The sequence below is a fragment of the Fundulus heteroclitus genome, unplaced genomic scaffold (genome assembly GCF_011125445.2).
Source record: "Fundulus heteroclitus isolate FHET01 unplaced genomic scaffold, MU-UCD_Fhet_4.1 scaffold_47, whole genome shotgun sequence".
Taxonomy (NCBI): domain Eukaryota; kingdom Metazoa; phylum Chordata; class Actinopteri; order Cyprinodontiformes; family Fundulidae; genus Fundulus; species Fundulus heteroclitus.
Window position 1 is genome coordinate 1,708,611 of NW_023396890.1, and position 21,191 is coordinate 1,729,801.

At 43.3% G+C, this 21,191-nt stretch overlaps 1 protein-coding gene across 3 annotated transcripts in view; it reads left to right on the top strand.

Annotated features, from left to right (window-relative positions):
- snx29 (sorting nexin 29) overlaps positions 1-21,191 on the top strand; it is a 153,328-nt gene that overhangs the window by 35,870 nt on the left and 96,267 nt on the right. For all 3 annotated transcript variants that reach the window (XM_012866521.3, XM_012866530.3, XM_036132020.1), the window contains one exon: positions 5,371-5,456. In XM_012866521.3, coding sequence (XP_012721975.2) covers positions 5,371-5,456 — 86 coding nt within the window. The remainder of the gene's footprint in view (positions 1-5,370; positions 5,457-21,191) is intronic.

The following is a 21,191-nucleotide window of genomic DNA, read 5'->3' on the forward strand; positions in this document are numbered from 1 at the left end:
CTAAACCCAACAGAACATCTCTGGGACGTCAGGTTTAGGTCCACCGGGTCGCTCCTCAGACTGTCCAGGAGCTCAGCGACGCTCCGTCAGGATCTGGGAGCAGATGCTCCAGGACACCGTCCTCCTCTCACAGGGATGCAAGCACCTGGGAGTCAAACTACCAACCCAGGACCGTGTTGAGTTGCTGCAATGACATTTCAGCTTGTTGGACCTGAAGCAGCAGTTTTCAGTTTCTCTGTGGCTTCAGTCTAAGTCCTCTCGTTTCCAGATGATGATCCTGTTGTTGCTAACGCGCTAAACCAGGGGTGTCAAACTGATTTTTGTTTAGGGGCCGCATTCAGCTTAATCTGATCTCAAGAGGGCCACACGAGTTAACTCACTGCAAGATTAAATAGAACTAATAAATGTGGACTTGTTGTTGATTTTTTATATTAAATGAATTTCACTTTTACACAATATATTATGAATAACCTCAGTGTTTTTATGAAAAGTATGTGCAATTTCAACAATACTTTTACTCAGTTAAACATTTACTTGTGCATTATGCATAAGAACTGATCACAGTGATTATACAATGTTGAAAAACATTTATTCACATTTTTTTGGAACTTAAAAACACTGTCCTGCATGACAAAATACATCAAACAGATAAAAATTAACAAATAATTTAAATGTTTCCACACCTGAAGCTTAATCTGCTAATTAAAACACAGCGCACACAATATAGGAACTGCAGATTTTCAATTAAACTAAGTACATGTTTTTTTCAATAATTGTTTTATCATTCTTTTCCTTTTATCTCCTCTTTCTTTCACCTTTTGTTTTTTTTCTTCTTGTTCTTCCTTTCCTCTCCTACTTTCCCATTGTAGTGTCCATATCATTTGATATATTCCCTGCATGAATCATAATAAAACTATTCATATTCATAAATCAAGCGGAGCACTATGGCAAAAGCAGAACTGCTTATTATTGCCACGTTGTAAGACAGGACACTGAAAAATAAAATAAAAAATTAATAATGATGATGCATTTAGCCACCGGACCGGACTAAATTGTTCGGCGGGCCGTATGTTTGACACCCCTGCGTTAAGCGGTCCTCACGAGGGTGGAGATCCAGCAGGATCCACCCCCCCCCCCCCCCCCCCCCCGAGCTGTGACGTGTTGCTTTCAGCGTTTTTCTGCCGTTTATTCAGGTTGAGAGAGAGAGAGAGCAAAACCTTTAACAGCTAACAGGAAGGCTAAGGTTTTCTCCTCCTCTAAAATATGCTGGGTTTAGAAACTTTTTGGTGTTTTTCTCTGGAAATACACGCTTTTTCACAGCTACGCTAACGATGCGATTACATGATGCTGAATCCAGTTTAACACGTCACTTTGTAATGACAGAAATGGTCATTACAATGGTCATTACAATGGTCATTACAATGGTCAGAAAGCAGGAAATTAGATTAAAACAGCATTCAAGTCCCTTTAACGAGCTGGTAAAAAGTAAGAGTTCAGAGACGTTTTAACCTGAGCTGTGATTTAGTAGCCTCGTGAGACCATCCTGATCTCGCGAGCTTTCAAGGTTTCACTCGCAGATCAGTCTGGCTACTCTCCGTTAAAGAAAATTTGGAGCCGTTCACCAAACGAATGTCCAATCAGCGTTGGCTTTGAGGCGGGTTGAGGTGTGACGCAACGAGAAGCGCGACAGTTCAGTCTAAAGAACATGGCGGCTTCAGCCGATGAAACTAGCGTTAGCGTGGCTATTGAGCAAGTTTTATCGGAATTACAGAGTATTTCTTCACTGAAAGAAGAGCAAAACGCTGCTCTGGAGGCTTTTCTCAGAGGAAAATATCTTTTTGCTCTTCTCCCGACTGGTTTTGGCAAGAGCTTGTGGTTGTGTTTTCGTCGTCGCTGTTAGTACGTCATTCAATTCAATTCAATTTTATTTATATAGCGCCAAATCATGAAACATGTCATCTCAAGGCACTTTACAAAGTCAAGTTCAATCATATTATACAGATTAGGTCAGATTATACAGATTGGTCAAAAATGTCCTATATAAGGAAACCAGTTGATTGCATCAAAGTCCCGACAAGCAGCATTCACTCCTGGGGAAGCGTAGAGCCACAGGAAGAGTCATCTGCATTGTACATGGCTTTGCTGCAATCCCTCATACTGAGCAAGCATGAAGCGACAGTGGGAAGAAAAACCACCCATTAACGGGAAGGAAAAACCTCCGGCAGAACCGGGCTCAGTATGAACGGTCATCTGCCTCGACCGACTGGGGTTACAGAAGACAGAACAGAGACACAACAAGACAGACAAACAAGCACAGAAGCACACATTGATCTAGTAATCTGTTCTACATTAGATGGTAGTAGCGGGTGAGCCGTCTTCTCTGGATGATGTCACAGTTAACAGAACGCCAGACAAGGTGTACCTACTATGAAGAGAAAAGAGTCATATGCTTCGTTGATCTGATTGGTTTATTTGGCCCGTCTATCACCAACATAGGCCAATCAGCTAACCAGTATTTTTGCCCATTCCCAAAATTACTTCAACTGAAGGTTTCCAGATTGATATGCGGAGCAAATCTATCTGGCGGCGTCAGGTTAGTGATTTAGGGCCGGCTGGTTAGAACAGCGCCAGCAGCCTCAGCAGCTCCGTATTCCTCCAAAGTCCCCGCCAAACTCGCTCATGAGCATCAGCCATAATTTAATCAAACCCAGAGAGCGTCTGAGCCGGGGGGGGGGGGGCTGATAACGGCTTCAGACGGCTCCTCTGAGAGCTCGTCATGTGGATGGAGGAGATGGAGGAGGTCTCCCACCAGGCGCCTCTTTTGTTGTCGCTGAAAGGAGTTTGATAAGCAGGGCGCCAGATTTCAGCCACGGTGAGCGAGGCGTTACGGCGCGGTGAGACAAAGGCGGTTAAATTTAACCAGCGAGGACACAAAGCCGCTCCGCTGCTGTGATTGATTCTCCTGCTCTGTCCCCTCATCGTCGGCCCGTTCTCTCTGAGTGCTGACCCGCCGCTCGTTTACGTTTCAGCGCTGTAAACGGGTTTGTGAGCGTCGCTGCTGGCCTCGCTGGCAGCAGAGCTTCAGATCCACCCGCTGCTCCTTTCTGTGCAGGAGAGCCACGCTGAAAGACTTTTAGCACGTCGTGCTTTATGCGTTCTGGCCACACAAAGAGATGCTTTTCTGCCTGTGGAGTGTTTTCTGAATGTGTTTTTTCATTTCTTTCTTTTAATTCAACAAAGAAGCAACAGAAAGCTGAAAAAAAACCCAGGAACATTCATCATACAAGCCGTAATGTCTAAAACACATTTATCTGTATCTCTATCTGGGCACATTGATCAAAGATGGACGCATAGACGGTGCAGATGGTGGTTAAATAAAAAAATACTTTGCACAGATGGTTCAGCGCCACAGATCAGCCCCTCAGCCCTGGAGTTTACGTCGACCCCTGGAGACGTGATTTCATGTCATAAACCCGACTGAACGGAGGCAGAAAGTCTGACAAATGCTTTAAAATGTGCTACATGTTTGCTTTTGTGCTTTCATCATTCAACCCTGGCTAATTTACGTCAGCTCCTTAAAGTTAAACCTGGATTTAGAACCAGATGATTCTGTAATAACGTTTATCTCTCCTGATTGGATTATCCTGACATGAGAATCATTTTACTCACTTTATATCTGTGTGTAAATTGGTAATAATGCCCCCAAACAACATTTGTTATAAATAAACCCTGCTGTAAACTGGACCAGAACCTCCTCCCTGACCCGTCTGCTGGGTTCCTGGGTCTCCATGATGCTGGAGGTTCCTTTAAGGAACGTCTGAACCAGAACCAGAACATCTGGACTCTGGTCACTGAATTGCTGACGTCTGAATTTGGTCAAACTGGAATTTTATTTAGGGGTATCAGAATAAAGCGGCCTGAAAACAAATGTTTCCTTTTCCTCTCATTTCACGTACAACCTTGTGTTGGTTTAACTGATAAAATCCCGATTAATTTCACTGAAGTTCACGATAATAATCTACAGGACTGTCTCAGAAAATTAGAATATTGTGATAAAGTTCTTTATTTTCTGTAATGCAATTAAAAAACATGAAATGTCATACACTCTGGATTCATTACAAATCAACAGAAATATCGCAAGCCTTTTATTGTTTTAATATCGCTGATTATGGCTTACAGCTTAAGAAACCCAAATATCCTATCTCAAAATATTAGAATATGGTGAAAAAGTATACTAGTAGGCTATTCAACTAATCACTTGAATGGTCTAATTAACTGGAAACACTGCAGGGTTTCCTGAGCCTTGAAAAACACTCAGCTTGGTTCAGTAAACTAAATCACAAGTATGGTAGTGGTTAAGAGACGACATCAGATTCTCACAGTAACTGGTGTACTGACCATGGCATTACTGTCCTTGATTGGCCTGCCAATTCCCCTGACCTGAACCCTATAGAGAATTTGTGGGCTATTGTGAAGAAGAAGCTGAAAGACACCAGAGCCAACAATGCAAATGAGCTAAAGGCCGCTATTGAAGCATCCTGGGCATCCATAACACCTCAGCAATGCCACAGGCTGATTGCCTCCATGCCACGCCGCATTCATGCAGTAATCTGTGCAAAAGGATTCCCAACCAAGTACTGAGTGCATTAATGGACATTTTCAAATGTTAGATTTTGTTTTGCTGTTATATATTTTTTTTTTTACTTGGTCTGAGGAAATATTCTAATATTTTGAGATAGGATTTTTTGAGTTTTCTTCATCTGTACGCCATAATCAGCGATATTAAACAATAAAAGGCTTGCGATATTTCAGTTGATTTGTAATGAATCCAGAATGTATGACATTTCATGTTTTTTAATTGCATTACAGAAAATAAAGAACTTTATCACAATATTCTAATTTTCTGAGACAGTCCTGTATAACGAAGTTTAATTTTGGGTTGAATACTTTTGCGTGTTTTTACCAGCAGCTCTTTACTTCCTGCTTGGATTCAGCCGTTAATCATCGTCACGTCTTCCTGTCCGTCCAGACAGATGTCCACCGCGCTCTCCGTCTCATTCCTGCCCGTCTCTGTAAATATGTCTGACCATCTGGATCAGGTTCCCAGTGCCGTTATCTCAGCGCCCCTCAGATTCCCACTGTGCCGTTATGAACCGGAGGAAACAGCCTGCCGTCTCCGTGCAGCTCTTACAGCCTCTGCACTGATGAATGAACCCGGTTTCTGGTTAAAACGAGTCTTTACTCATGAGCAGCGGCTTTCTCTGAAGTTTGGTCTGTTTGGGGAGAAAAATGAAGGGAAGGGTTTTTTTATACCGTCCGCGGTGGTTACAGTCTGCTAAGGTCTCCTGCTGGGTGTCTGTGTTGGTGCAGGGAGAACGAAGTCCTGAAGGTCCAGCTGAAGAAGTATGTGGGCGCCGTGCAGATGCTGAAGAGGGAAGGAAGCCCGGGCAGTGACGGTAAGACCCGCCACCCTCCTCTTCCTCTCTGACCTGACATGTTTCAGCTTCATCCCAAAAAGCCGTCTGTGCTCCTGGTCTTCCAACAGATCGGTTCAGTTGCATTTCTCAGGGGCGCCGATAATTAACCTCGGTTTTTACAGTTTGAAGACCCGCCGCCCTGCTTCTCCTCTTCCTCTTCCTCCTCCTCCTCCTCCTGCAGAGCAGGTTTCTGAGTGGATTTGTTTGCCAGTTGCCAGGGGACAGGAGTGCCGCTCCGTGTAAAGACGAGCAAGATAAGCTCGTGCTCTTAAAAGGGGAAAATAAAACCAACACGGTAGATTATAACGGCCCACATAATAGTTAATTGCATTTTGGGGGATGAAGAGGAGAGCGGTTATCTCTGTCGCTAGAAGGGTTTGTGTGTTTGTGAGCTTCTGTTTTTGTGAGGAGGAGGTAATGAGCTCTGCAGACCTTTGTCATGTTAATGTGTTTTTTATGTCTATAAACCCTTTTATTATTGCACCGCAATATCAGCTTCTTACAAATTTTCTAAGAGAAATATTGGCTTTGGTCATTGTGCTCTTTGTTTTTCACTGGATGAATTGTTCTGTCTGAGGGAAACGCCGCAGCAGAGCGCCGAAGTTTAGGCCCAAAGTCACTTCCAAATATGTTTACCCACGTTAAACGGGTAGGTGAGGATTTTTGAAGTGAGGTTCTGTTAAAGCAGCTAATAGCTCACCTGCAGTGGACTGTCCTGAAGTCATAATTTAGAAAAAAAGCTAAAGCTAAAGGCGACAATTGTCTCATATGATCTAAAGGAAGATCTTTTTTTATTGTTTAACTGAACTGGAAGTATATATATATATATATATATATATATATATATATATATATATATATATATATATATATATATATATATATATATATACCAACAATACAGGTGCTGGTCATACAATTAGAATATCAGGAAAAAGTAGATTTTCAGTAATTCCATTCATTGATGTATTGACTGATATATTTCAAGTGTTTGTTTCTTTTAATTTTGATGATTATAAATTACAACTAATGAAATTAGAATATTACTTCAGACCAAAAAAAAAAAAAAGGATTTCCAGAAGTGTTGGCCAGTTAAACAGTATGAAGATGAAAAGTCTGAGCATGTGCAGCACTCAGTACTTAGCCGGTTCTCCCTTTCCTGGATCACTGCAGCCATGCGGCGTGGCACGGAGTCCATCAGTCTGTGGCGCTGCTCAGGTGTGATGAGAGCCCAGGTAGCTCTAATTGAGGCCTTCAGCTCTTCTGCATCGTTAGATCTGGTCTATCACATCTTCCTCTTCTCAATACTCCATAAATTATCTGTGGGGTTTAGGTCAGGAGAGTGTGCTGGCCCTTTAAGAACAGGTGTACCATGGTCCTTAAACCAGGTACTGGGAGCTTTGGTGCTGTGTGCAGGAGCCAAGTCCTGCTGGAAAATGAAATCTGCATGTCCATAAAGTTGGTCAGCAGGAAGCATGAAGGGCTCTAAAACCCAGTAGACCAACACCAGCAGGTGACACAGCACCCAAACCATCACTGACTGTGGAAACTTTCCACTGGACCTGAAGCAGCGTGGATTCTGTACCTCTCCTCTCCTCCTTCAGACTCTGGGATCTTAATTTCCAAAGGAAATGATAAATTTACTTTCATCAGTTAGAAATTGAGTAAAACTTTACATTTTACTCAATTTCCAACTGTTTTTGGTTCTGAATTCTGTTTGGACCAGACGGCTGCTATTAGAAATATGAATATAATGCATAATATAAGAATTACGACCCTCAGTTTAAACTAAACTGTCTAATTAACCTCCCACTGGTTATTTATTGGAGTAGAAGATGAGTTTAAATCATTTCCAGACATCTTTTCCTCGCCGTATAAAGGCTGTGTAGGACCTGCCCGGTACCGTCGGCGTGGCCCAGCGGACCCGGCCAGCGCCCTGAGGCTGCCGGCGCTCATTGGGGGGGAAAAGCTGCGCAGCTCATCAGGGAATCCATGCAACAGATCTGATCGTGTCGCGTCTCCTGGTTACTCCTGGTCTTCTTGTTAACTCCTGTTTGTTTTCCTCCCTGTTGGCTTTCACTGCAGTCATTATCCTGCTCGCCCGTGTTGACTCTCCATTCTTCCATCGTTCGTAGCGTCGCCGCTCCCTCAGCTCTGCCGTCCCGACAGGCGTAGTAATTCCCTCCGCTCCGCAGCGTCTAAACGATTTCACCCCCTCGCCTCGCCTCTGTCTCCTCCTGCTAACGACGCGCCGCTTCCCATCAGGCTTTGATGCCGACTACCACAACCTGCCGCTGCGCCTGTGTGTGGTGGGGGGGGGGGGGGGGGGGGTTAGGGTGAGCAGAGATCATGCAGAGGGGATGAACTGATGCTCTGTTTCATGCGGCGTCGGCTCACAGCCTTCCTGAAAGCCCTCCTGCTGGTGCCGGTGCTGCAGATGTGATCTCTGCAACCGATGTCCCACAAAACACGAGTTTTCATGCAGGATAGAATCTATCTGTGTTTGTCTGGGGGGGGGGGGGCATCTCTGCTTATAGATGCATGGAAGGCATCAGCTCACATGCCTGCGTCCCGTTTGAGCATCTGAACACGGACGTTCTCGCGCTTAACGTCCGTGTTGCTGCGTGTTGGAGAGGCCTCCCTGGGTTTGGTGAGATCTTCATCTTCAGGGACTGAGTGTCTGCGTACGTTGGTGAGAAACGTTCTGCTCATCGCCACAGGTTCTAACAATCTTCATTAGTCGACTAAAAATAAGTAGTGTCTTCTTGAAATTAGTGTGTTTGTCCTTGATTTGAGCAGGTAAATAAGATTATCTGCCAATGGAATAAGGTTTTTGCACTTAAAATAGGAACAATCCATCTCCATCATCTTATTTTAAGTGCGGTATATCTAATTATCTCATTTTAGGAGTCAAAATACTTATTCCATTAGCAGATAATCTTATGTACCTGCTCAAATCAAGGACAGATACACTAATTTTAAAGAAAATGTAACTTTTAGTTTCCTTTTTGCAGTGTTTGCGTTACTGTGGTGCCTCGGTGGATGTGAACCGAGCCTCTTGCTGACAGATGAACATTTATTGTCTGGTCTGTCCGCAGGGTTTGCATCTTCAGCCCCTCTGATGTTTTTCTTCTCATTTCCAGAAATATATGAAGTATAGCACGTATTCTTAGTCAGGTGGATGTTTGGGCTTTGACTTGACATTTAAGCATTTCGGTCTGCGGTCACCAGAGCGTTGCTTCTGCCGGGCTTTGTGTTGCGGGTCGCTGTGAACGGCGCTCTCAGCACTCAGGACGACTGAAACCGGTTCTTTTTATTTGGGAGCATCCATCATTCCTTCACTTCAGGCCCATTTACGCCGACCCCGTGCTGACTTCATCCTCTCTCCTCCCTGATTACCTGCGTTTTGCCGGGACGCCGCATAATGTCACGCCGCTCTTCAGGCCCTGGCGTTACTTTGATGTGGGATGTGCACGCATCATTTATCTGAAGGAGGCAGTAATTAAATTAGCATTTCTACAAACCCAGGACTGTCGGTAAGTGGGGAATGTGCAGCTTCTCTCTCCTGTTCTAGGTGGACTTTAAATAAAACACTGCAAAAACAGAACTAAAAATAAGTTAAATTTTCTTAAAATAAGTGTATTTGTCCTTGATTTGAGCAGGTAAATAAGACTATTTGCCAATGGAATAAGATTTTTCCTCTTAAAATAGGAACAAATCATCTTCATCATCTTATTTCAAGTGCAGGATGTCTAATTATCTTATTTTAGGGGTAAAGATACTCATTCCACTGGCAGATAATCATATTTACTGGCTCAAATCGAGGACAAATAGACTAACTTTTAAGAACATTTTACTTGTTTTTGCATCGGTTTTTGCAGTGAAGGAGTGCTAATGGTGGCAGCTTGTTGCTGGAAGGGGAGCTGCGGTTTGAAGTCTGCTGGTGCTCTGATTGAAGGTGGGCTTTAGAAATAAGAGCCCTGACTGCATGAAAACATTGTTTTCCCCGAGCTTCTGCTCTGCTTCCCTCCAAAGGAAAGCTCTTTGTCTCTGAGGTGATAATGTTTCAAAGGCTTTCATTCTCTCAGGTGGATGCTTAATGGCTGGCTGGCTGACCAACTGGGGTTTGAGTGATGGCTCCTCCTCAGGGAATTGTTTTCCTAGCAGGGATGGTCGCCACATCTCAGCTTCTTTCTAGAGGACGGCAGATTGCTCCACTCAGCGGGCTGAAATTGGCCCGCAGCGTCGTGTAGAAAAAAAGATTAGGTCGCCAGCGGCGTCTGGGGACCACGAGTTATTAACCTGTTAAGTGCTGGTTGAGCACGCTGAGGAAATGAGTCAAGGTTAGTCTGGCAGGATGAGCGCCTCGTGATGCTAGAGCGACCTCCTTATATTCATCTGTAGACTTCTGTAGATGGTTTTTGTGAAATAATAAGTACATTTGCCATGTGATTATGTGACATCTTGCTGATATAAAGGGCTGGAGCTGGTATTGGCACAAAGGCGAACCACTAGAGGTGACTGCCAAGTAGCATCGAGTTGAACAGCATTTGAACATAATGTTCCTTCAGTAAAAGCTGGAAATATGTCAAACATATGCGAGAAAACGGAGTATAAATACATCAGTTCTCCTGGAGAACAGCCTGGATGGAGACATGGCCGGTTCTAGAGGGGCCAGGACCCCGCTGTGGCCCCTGTACTGAAGACATGGTACTAAATTGATTTCCTAGGATTATACTTTAATAATGATTTAAAAATTGAGGCTAACTTTTAGCTTCAGCTGTTTATCCAGTTTTCATCTGCTAGATCAGGGTCTGTGGCTCACTTAAAGGTAGAGTCTGATTTTTCCAGACTTTCCCCAAGTCCCTTTTTAAATAACTGCACATGAGCACGACCGTCCTACCTGCTCTTCCTCTCCTCAGTGGTCCCTGGTTTTATTTATTTCTACTGACTTCTTCCTCTTCTTCTCATAAACATGAACACGGTTCACTTCATGCAACTCTCAGCCATGTTCAAAGTCTAAGGTGAGAGCAATGGAGCTACAATGAATGGCTAACCGCTAAGCTAACTGCTAAGCTAACTGCTAAGCTAACCGGATACATAAACACTAGAAGTGTGCAGCCAGCAAGCGGAAACTAACAAGGAACGAGCGCGAACAGTGGTGTTAGTGAGCGCATCAGAATGATGGTATGTGGGACAACCTGTAGATAAGGTGATAAACCCAGAACCTGAGAAACAGAGGGGGGGAGCAGAACCAGAACCAGAACTCGGACCAATCCCCGACATTCGGACCAAACAGCAGGGATTTGTTTTTACAGGCCTGCAGCTCCCACAGGGAATGATGTTTTTTTTCTGAATACATAATCTATTGACTACTGTCAGGATGGAAGGACCATCTCACCCTGTATAATAAGTGTTTCTGAACCGGATTACAAGCTTTAATATATTAAAATATTAATTATTGCCCTTTTTGTTTTATCCTTTACTTCTGTGCAGAGCTGGATAACTCTGGCTTCAGAAAGTAAAAAGCTTGCCTGGTTTTCCTTCACGCCGTTCCCTTAACCAGGGAACCTGTCTCTGCCATGGAGGTGCAAACGGTTGGGACTCATCTCTGCACCGACTTTTTACTTTCTGAATCTGGATTCCCCACTTCTGGTTCTGTGTCTCCATAAGAAAACCCAGAGGTTCTGGGTTCAACTCCCACAGACTGGCACTCTTGGGCGTCCTCAGCGTTGCGACACCGCGACAAAAAGCAGCAACCAGACGTAGATAACGGTAGTAAGAGCTCCAATTAATGGCTAAATATCAAATTGTTTCTATAAGTAGAATTTAAGTGTCCATATAATTTGAAATTCTCCCTGCAGGAATCACAATAAAGCTATTTACACGCACAAATCAAGCGGAGCATTATGGCGAAAGCTGTTTGCTCCACTTGTGAAAGTAAAATCTGTCGAGCTCTATTTGGCATTAAGACATCAATTTTTATTGCCACATTGCTAGACAGGACACTGGGAAAAGAAAAAAAAAAAAAAAAAAAAAAAAAAAAAAAAAAAAAAGAAAAAAAAAAAGAATTTAAGTCACGTCATTTATTATATTTATATTTTACTGGGCGAGGTACCTCTACTGAATTATGAAAGGAATTTATTTCGGGGTGTCAGAATAAATGGGGAGACGAACAACTTTTAATATTTTATTTAGTTTTGTTGGAGATCTTTGTCACAGTCTGGGGCTGCTGTGCGTTGGTCATAAAATCCTGATGAAAGTTAAAAAGTTGAAGGTCTATGAAGGCTCTAACTGTGTTTTGTCCATAAACACCCCCCCCCCCCCCCCCCCCGCCCTGCGGACTGAGCCTTATTCATCAGCGATGAGGAGATTGATTACACGGCCATTTAAAAAGGCAATAATCTTCCCCGGCTGTGCCTGGGTCTCTCCTGCCTCGTCTGACAGCCACCGGCCTAATGAGTGAATGAGAGGCATTTGTCACCCCGCCCGCCTTAATAGAACTCTGTAACTTATTCATTACACCGGTGGATGTGCGGTTATTGCCGCGCTGCACGCTCCACGGCGCCCTCGGCGGCTCTGAGCTGTCAGCTGGTTCTGTGCAGCGGCGCCGTGTGCGGCTGCGCTGCCAGAACCCGCCTTAATGGGTCGCCACGGAGGACGAACTTCACCGACTTCTCCAAACAAGCAGCTCACAGTGTTTGGGGGTTAATGTGAGCGGGAACGTGTGTAGGCATTTCCTGTGTTTTCTGGATGATGGTGCAGACGTGTGCACATTCAGACAACACGCCGTGTAGGTGAGCTGCAGCCTGCGCGGCCGGGCGTCAGGGGCCTAAATTAAAAAGCGCATTAGCGGCTGTGGGCGGGAACGGAGCTGGTGTGACTTGTGCGTGCCGCAGCTTCACGCTATGAAGTTAGTTGCGTCCCGGGAGGCCGCCTGTAAAAGAGCAGATAATGAGTCATTGTCTATGTGAGCCGGGCTTAATGGAGCCCACACGTTCAGCTGAGCCCCGCATCATAAAGGGCGGCGCCAGGAAGCGGCTCGTATGGTTTAGCCTTTCTGATGGATCTCCAACAGATCAGGCCTGTTCACCAGCTGCCATAGACAACGACGAGGGGGGGGGGGGGGTATACGGCAATTACTTCAGCAGACACTATTTATTTACCTGGCAGGAGAGGCGTGACATCACCTACTGTTTGGTACAGGTGGGGCCAGGTGGCGTGTGCGGTTTCTGGGGGCCGAACCCGCGGGGCGCTGCGGGGGTGCGTGGCAGATTTCATCACCTGGACGGATCGGTGTTAATGAACATTTTAATCACCCGGTTCTGTGCCAGGATCCGCTGGGTGTCGTCGCCGTTCTAATAGATAAATATGGAAAAAGCAGCGCAGAAGAGAACCCCGCGCAGAAAATCTCCTTCCTGTTCAGATTTTAACTTTTAGCAAAGCAGATATCACCGTTTATTACATTTTAAGATACATTATAAAATAACAGGAAACTAAAGTTTTGGAAAATCTTTTTCTAATCTTGTAATAAATTACAGATCTCAGAATCTGTTTAATATCAAACAAAAAGTAAAACACTTTACATTTCTAATTTTTTTCTGACGCTTAGTCATGTAAACCCAAACTAAAATAAATGTTTTATATTAGGGCTGTTGGATAATCAATATTGTAAATATGATGTTTTTTAAAGGGATCAATCTCCAAACATTTTCCAGATATTTTCTTCCCTTTTAAAATAACAAAAAAAATATTTTGTAGGTTGTAAAATATTGCAGTGTATATCAGTAATATTATGTACATCAACAACTTCTGGGAAACAGAATACTAATTCAAAATAAAAACAAATATATTAAAATATTTTAAATTATATGTATTGAACCAAAAAAATGTTAAGCAGAATATGCCAGAAATAGTGATATGAAATAATCATGAGCGTAACAATTTATTCTGCCAAAATTGAAATAAAACCAAGAGTTTAATTAGTTGCACAGTCCAATGTTTATATAACATATAATAATTGGTCACATTACTCAATAAATATATAAATCGAGTGAATAAGTAAGTAGCTTGTAGAGTTTTTTGATGCTTTGTAACATTTTGTCAACATGAAGAACTTCTCCAGGCCTTATTTTTGTTTAATAGCAGCAGCAGACGGTGTTGTTGTGGTTTCTGCGTACCTGTACCGTCTGTGGGAAGGTTTTTAGAAATCTCAACCATTTGCAGGTGGCACACTTTCCCTCATGGTTAAAATATTTCACTTGTTCCCTTAAATTCTCACTGTCCCCACATTCAGGGTGAAGTTCAGACCTTTTTTTTGCTTGTTTCAAATATCAAATCATCTTCAGGACCGATAGCTCTGCAGCTTGCAGGGGGATTTTCAGGCTTCCTGGCGACTGAGACATCGTGTATATATCAATTTAAGGCTGACGGTTCGCATATCAGTGCCGGGTCCAATCCTCCTGAAGCTTTGTCATGGAGCGAAGGACCTTTTCCTGAGACTGGATTAGCTGAAGAAAGAAAGAGGCTGTGAGTGGGAGGGGGGGGGGGGGGATAAAGGAGGCCGGAAGCCTTCAGGTGGTTCATCTGCAGATCCACCTCGCCTCTCGCCTCGGGGTGTTTTTAGATCCACATACATGCATGCACACATGCCTTCAGGCCATCAGTGTACTCTGCTGCTTCCTGCTCCACGCCCCCCCCCCCCCCCCCCCCCCGCCCGTCAGCCACAAACATCTGTGTGTGTGTGAAGGTGGCTGTGTTTTGGTCAGAAGCACTTAATTCAAACTACCATGCACATAAAACATAAAGCACCTACGTCCCAGCTGCTGGAGGTGCTGGGGATGATATCTGGTCCCAGCTGGCTCCGCTCTGTGCAGGACCAAATATCCGTTCCGGTAGGAATAGTTTTAATGTTCTGCCTCAGGCCAGGAGAGGTTTGGGGGAACATGATGTCCACCTGTTGCAGTCAAACTCGTTAAGGTCTTTGTTTGGACAAAATGTAGAAAGCCAGTGAGCTGTGAAAGTTATTTATTCTCTAAACTGTCCACAGATCTTTTAAGTGAAGGCGTTTTTTTGATGCAACACCTGTGGCAGCCCCACAGATCCCCACGCATCGTCTCATGTCGCTCTGTGTGGGGCGGGGGGGGGGGGCAGGGGGTGCGTACGAGCCTGCTGGAGCGTCACTGACGTCATGTGATTTCAACCGAGGGGCTTCATTAAGACGAGCTGATTAGCATCCTGCCACCGCCGACACACTGAGCTGTTAATGAAACAGTCGGCGCATATGATCGCTCGTCTGTTGGATCTTCATGGGAAGCAGTTTGGAAAAACTCAAAGTTCTGTTGCTTCTTCTTCAACAGACAAACTGACATCACGAGTTTTACAAAAAAGACCGTCTTTCAGTGCAGCGACACTGAAATGAGCCGAAATATCCGACGTTTGACAGACGACACTCGTGTTTATATCTTAAGTTAGTTTCCAGGCAGAATCAGGGAATTTTACATTTTCCTGCCACGGCTGCTGGTCAGATGTTTTGCAATGATCAGGCATAACATAATGACCTCTGTGTTAGTAGGTGGGGCATATTAGCCAGCAAATTAACATTTAGCCTTTAAAGGAACAAGGATTTGAAGTTGTGTGTGATTGCTGGGGAACGTTCCGGGTCTGCAGGGCTCAGTAACCATCAACCACCAACAGACCTGGGTTCTATCAAATTCTTCTGAGCATTTTTATGGTCCAGATAAGTATATAGTGGGGGAAAAACAACAGGGTGTAAGAAAAACAATTATTTCTCATTTATAAAGAATCTGCATCAGTATTTAGGTTATTGAACTTTCAGTATTTGGCAGTTTTTAGCATTACTGTTTGTTGTTGATGGTGCAGTAAGAGTTAAAATGCACAATATGAAAAAAAAACACAATAAAAAGTATTAAATTAGCAGCTTTAATTAATACGAGAGATCAATTCAGTCAGATAATTAAGTCCAGATCTCGTTTTAAGTCGAGAAGATGTGGGATTTATGGTTTGAAGTTTCTGCTATAACTTGACTGTCGGGTATGTGCAAAAATAAACCTTTAATTTTAAACAAAGTGCAGATATGTTCCTTTGAACATGGGATGACAGCAGGATATGAAATCAGAAGGAAATCTTGGGCCTGAAGACAGAAACTTTAGTGGTGTAATGAATTTAGCTCTGACATTCATACACAGATACGCAGCCTGGGGTTAAGTGCCTTGCTCAGGGGATTTAGGGTGTTTTTTTTAAGTCGAGCTCATTCAAAAGTTTAAATTAATGCGAATAAAAAAGGACGTATTTGTGGAAAGGTTGAGTTTGTAACAAGAACGATAATTAAAAGCCTAAATTTACGACAGCGTTTCTTAACCTCTGTCTTATCCTGGGTTTAAACAATCAGGCTGTCCAAGGACTGCAAAAGGTCAGCGTGGCGATACCGCGACTAAAAGCAGCATCCAGACCTAGATAAAGGTAGTAAGAGCTCCAGCTGATGGCTAAATATCAAATTCATCTTTAATAAGTGACTTAGTTAGGAGAGGAAAGCAAGTATTGTGGCGAACACAAAAGTCTGGTTTCAGATTAATAAACATCTGTTTAGAGTGATATGTCTCAACTTGATTAGGAGGTTTATTTTTCCTTTCTGGGGCACTGCTGGGATGTGGATATGAATATTTAGAGGCTTACACAGATAACTATCCATGCTTGTTTGGAGTCTTTTCATTCAAAACCCAGCGGAGGCTTTGAGAAGCCGCTGAAACTCTCGGCTGAATAAGAGCCACCAGCAAACCTGATTCGAATCTCTATCTGCCCATCGCCGCCTCATGGCCTTTATTTCTCTCTCCGCTCACACTAAATTGTGTTTTGCGCCTGCATGCGAGAGTTGAACTTGGTAATGTGCTGAGATAAAAGCGTAGCTCTGTGAACATCTTAATCCGTTTCTTGTATGCTGAAGAGACCCTCGTCTTCTGTTTGAAAAACCCGGGGGCTTAAGGGGGAAGTCTCAGGTGAGACGAGTAAAGCCGTTCTGTGTTCACGGCATGAAAAGTTAAAATGTGGGGGTTGCAGCTGAGAGAGCACAGGTTCTGTTAAAAGGTCCATTAAATGGGCTTTCAGTACCTTGGAAATCCTGAATATAAAAATAAAAATCATGAATTTTGCAGTCTTTGTGTTTGCCTTTACTGGTTTTAGTCCATATGTTTGAAGGTTAATGCAAGTTGTCTAAAGAAAAGGTGATGGTTTGTGGCGGCCATTATTTAAAGCTGTGGTTGTTGTAGACGTCATAATAAGGTGTTGGCAGCTCGTTAATCTGATGTTAGCCTGCAGGTAGCCTGTCTCCCATTGGCCGTTCCTCAAATGACGTTAAATTACTAAATCTAGACATATGCGCGGCGGCCATCTTGTGATCTTAGAAGCAGAGCGGTAATGCTGAATAGTTTACTTGTTTGAGTGAAGCAGTGAACAGATCCGTCCTGAATATGGCCTCAGCAGACGATAATACCGCCTCAGCAGACGATAATATCCCCTCAGCAGACGATATTATGGCCTCAGCAGACGATAATATTGCCTCAGCAGACGATAATATGGCCTCAGCAGACGATAATATCGCCTCAGCAGACGATATCACCTCAGCAGACGATATTATCGCCTCAGCAGACGATATTATCGCCTCAGCAGACGATAATATCGCCTCAGCAGGCAATAATATCGCCTCAGCAGACGATAATATCGCCTCAGCAGAAGATATTATCGCCTCAGCAGACGATAATATCGCCTCAGCAGACTTTAATATCGCCTCAGCAGACGATATCGCCTCAGCAGATGATATTATCGCCTCAGCAGACGATAATATCGCCTCAGCAGACGATAATATTGCCTCAGCAGACGATATTATTGCCTCAGCAGACGATAATATTGCCTCAGCAGACGATAATATCGCCTCAGCAGACGATATTATTGCCTAAGCAGACGATAATATTGCCTCAGCAGACAATATTGCCTCAGCAGACGATAATATCGCCTCAGCAGATGATAATATCGCCTCAGCAGACGATAATATCGCCTCAGCAGATGATAATATCGCCTCAGCAGACGATAATATCGCCTCAGCAGACGATAATATCGCCTCAGCAGATGATAATATCGCCTCAGCAGACGATAATATCGCCTCAGCAGACGATAATATCGCTGCAGCAGAACACGGCTGCTGCGTTAGGATCTGCTGGAGTGATAAGCGATACGATGATCATATCAAGGGAGTTTTTATTTTCCCACTGATTTCCCAAAACCCCAAATGATTGCAGAGAAATGTCAGTGTTGCGTATTGAGCTTGTAACCGAGAGGACTTTACTGTGAAATCTGATCAAAGACGCCTAGATGTGCTCTCTACATTTCCTCTGTGACAAGGAGCCGACACTTGAACGTCCAGACCTGAAACCAGCGACCATCTGGGCAGGTAGGCCACGTTTATTTGGCTTTTTCTCAGCTGAATGAAAACATCATCATAAAATCCATGAGGGCTGTTCATGTGAGCTTCAGTGTTGCAGAGACTTCTTATTATCAGCCACTTCCTGCTTGTTTTTGTCTAAAGTCCGGCTGCGGTTCCTTGGGCTTGTATTTGAACGTGTATTTTGTATTTTGGGCTTCACTTGTTTCCGACAGAGCGCCTTTTTCTGATTATCCCGCCTCACATTTCACCCCCCCCCCCTCCCCCATTCCTCCGTAACAACTATCTTACGAGCCCGAAAAGTCACGGTGTGTATACATACCAGCTAAATACGTGCATTTATGATGGTTTTTTTTGTGTGTCTGCTGAGGGGTGTGTGTGAAAGTGAGATTGGATCCTGATTACAGCGGGAAGATCAACTTTGCAACTATATAAAAAAGAAGCTATTTTGAAGTCTATTTTTTGCAGTAAGCCCTATAATAATTGAAAGGCCTGTAATAACACATTTTATCTTAGTATCAGCTGTAATTCTACGCGGATCCAGCGGGTTTCTTCCTTGAGTTTGATCTGTTATGTGGGAGCAGGTGGAAATGAAGCTCCTGGGTGTTTTCATCTTCCAATATGATTAGTATTGCGGTTGGTGGGGGGGGGGGGGGGGGGGAGACACTCAGCAGACAAAGAAGAGCACCAGTCAGAGGAAGAAAAACAACAATGTCGGAAATACAAGGGCTCAAAACTACTTTTTTTTTTGTTTTCTCCCAAACTAGGAACAACAAAACTGAACATGTTGCACATCAAGACCACAGAGGGGGGGGGGGGGGAAGAGGAAAATTAACAGAAAAGTTACCCAAAAACTCAAAAATACTACCTTGTAGCTCCGTAATGACAACACGGAACAGGCTGGATCGTGGAGAAACGGGCTCCGAATTCTTCGGTTCTTCTTTTTCGAGGTTGATAGAAAGCAGGTCTTTCTGATTTAAGTTACCGAGGAACTTTTATTTCCTGTTGCGCCTCCAAGACGTGAGGCAAGGCAACTTTATTTCTATAGCATTTTGAGTAACAAGAAGACTCAAAGTGCTGAACACGAACAGAAAAAACAATTCAGAGGAAAATATTACATAGGAAAAGAAAAACATTACATTAACAAAGGAATAAGTAAATCCTTGACTAGACCTCTTTCATACATTAACATACACAAACCATGAAATCACAGCACTTAATTGTTTCTATTCCTAATAGGAAATAAACTAGGTAAATCCTTGGGGGTTTCTGGTGTAAAGTAATTCTGTTCAACTTTTCTAAAGGTAAAACTAGAATAACTTTAGTTTAATTGTAATGAATAAGTTAAGTAAATCATTGACTAGACTTCTTTAGTTGCACTTAAACGAGCTTCATTGCTAACATTCACGGCTTAATTGTTTCTATTCATACATAAACAAAATCCTTAAAGCTACAACTTGACCTTCCTGACACTGCAGCTAAAATAGGAGGCAGCAGAGTAGAGGCGGTGTGTGCTTTAGCGTAATCATCTGTGTTTGTTAGTCTGTGGCTGGTAGCAGCCGTAGGTATTGATCGTGATGATGTTATCAGGCAGCTCAGTAGCGCTCTGTTCCGGGTCACAGACGTCACAGAGCGTCTCGTTTACGGCACATCCAGGAGAAATTAAGATAGAAATTGAGATAGCTTTTATTCTGTTTTATTTTCCTATATTTTAATCATGTAAAGCACTTTGCATTGTCTCTGTACTGAATTGTGCTATATAAATAAATTTGCCTTGCCTTGCCCTTGCCTTGCCTAGTCAGCCTTTCAAGGCCGACACGGGGAGGCCAGATTCTGATAACAGCATTTGTTTTGTTTCTGTCTGCCTTAAAGACTCTCTGGTTCTTCTTAAATGGTGATTCCACACAGCCAGAATTTGTGGTCATTCTGCTAAAGCCTTGACATGGGCCGAAACAGCTGCCATCTTTTCACAATTTCTAGATACTCCAGATAACCGTCAGCCCCAATAAGCAGAAATCCTGTTATCATAAATCTAATTATGAACGCATTTTCAACATCTTCAACCAACAAAACAGACAGACACACAATTCTCATCGTCTGTCCAGCTTCACATGTTCCGCTGGGGCATGAGGGCTCTCCTTCTCCCAGTCTTCTCGTTGAGAAAATTAGATCAATTGCATCGAGAGTCCAGCTGACCACATTCATTATTTACAGTTTGGAGGATATGTAAAAAGAGGCTCCAAAATGATTGATGGAAGCAGAAATGCAGAAGCAGGGGAGGGAGAGGGGAAAGAAAAGTGTCTGCTTTCACTGAGAGCAGGAAGAGAAAGAGCATCAGAATTAACAGAGAAACAGGGAGTTTATGGTAGCGTAAAGCTTCAACATCAATAACCAGATGTCCGTTTTGGTTAAATAGTTGGCTTACTGTTATTTGTTTTTATAAAGCATGTAGCTGATACTCCATATAATATATTTATTTGGGCTAAAGTTATCCTCATAAATTAAGGACCAAGCTAGTAGCATCCGTTGGCATAAAATAACTTTGATATCTGGGTGAGAGATCCCCTTAGTTCTTTTGTTCTGTCCTTCTTCTTCTTCTCTGAATATAGTCTGTATAAAGCAGCGCACCGTCGCCCCCTGCTGTAGAACCTGTGGTTCAGCAGGGCCTAAAGATCAGGACCTTGAGACGATCAGGGTGATTGTAGATCTCCACCATGAATACACAGAAGCACCTATAATAAATTTAGCGTCTTTTGGTAATTTCGTCAAACATTCTGTGACATTTACACTTTATTAGAGCTCTTTTTTTATCCCACATTTAAATTTTTGTGTTTATTTAAGATCATATTTTAATCTTTATTGCAGATTTATTGTTGCGTATCCTCTTCAGTGTCCCTGCATTGTCATTTATGTCTTATTTCACTTTCTTTATGACCCTTTTGTGTCAAGTATATTTTAGGTTTTACATAATTGTGATCATTGTCGCTTGACCTCCTTCTTCTGGCAATCTGGCACCTTCAGGCGTCCATTTTCTCTGCTAGTTTCATATGTTTAATAAACCAGAATTCTGCATCTTTCTCATTGTTTTAAGGTTTAGTTGTGCACTCTGGATTTTACAGTATCAGGTTTGATATTTCAGTCAGGAAACTCTGTCTTTCTGCAGCAGCTTCTTATTCTGCTCGTAACGACTCCTCAACAGCCGCCAGGCTCGTCTGTTTTGGACAAATACTGGTGCAGCAGATAAGGAGCGGTCTCCAAAG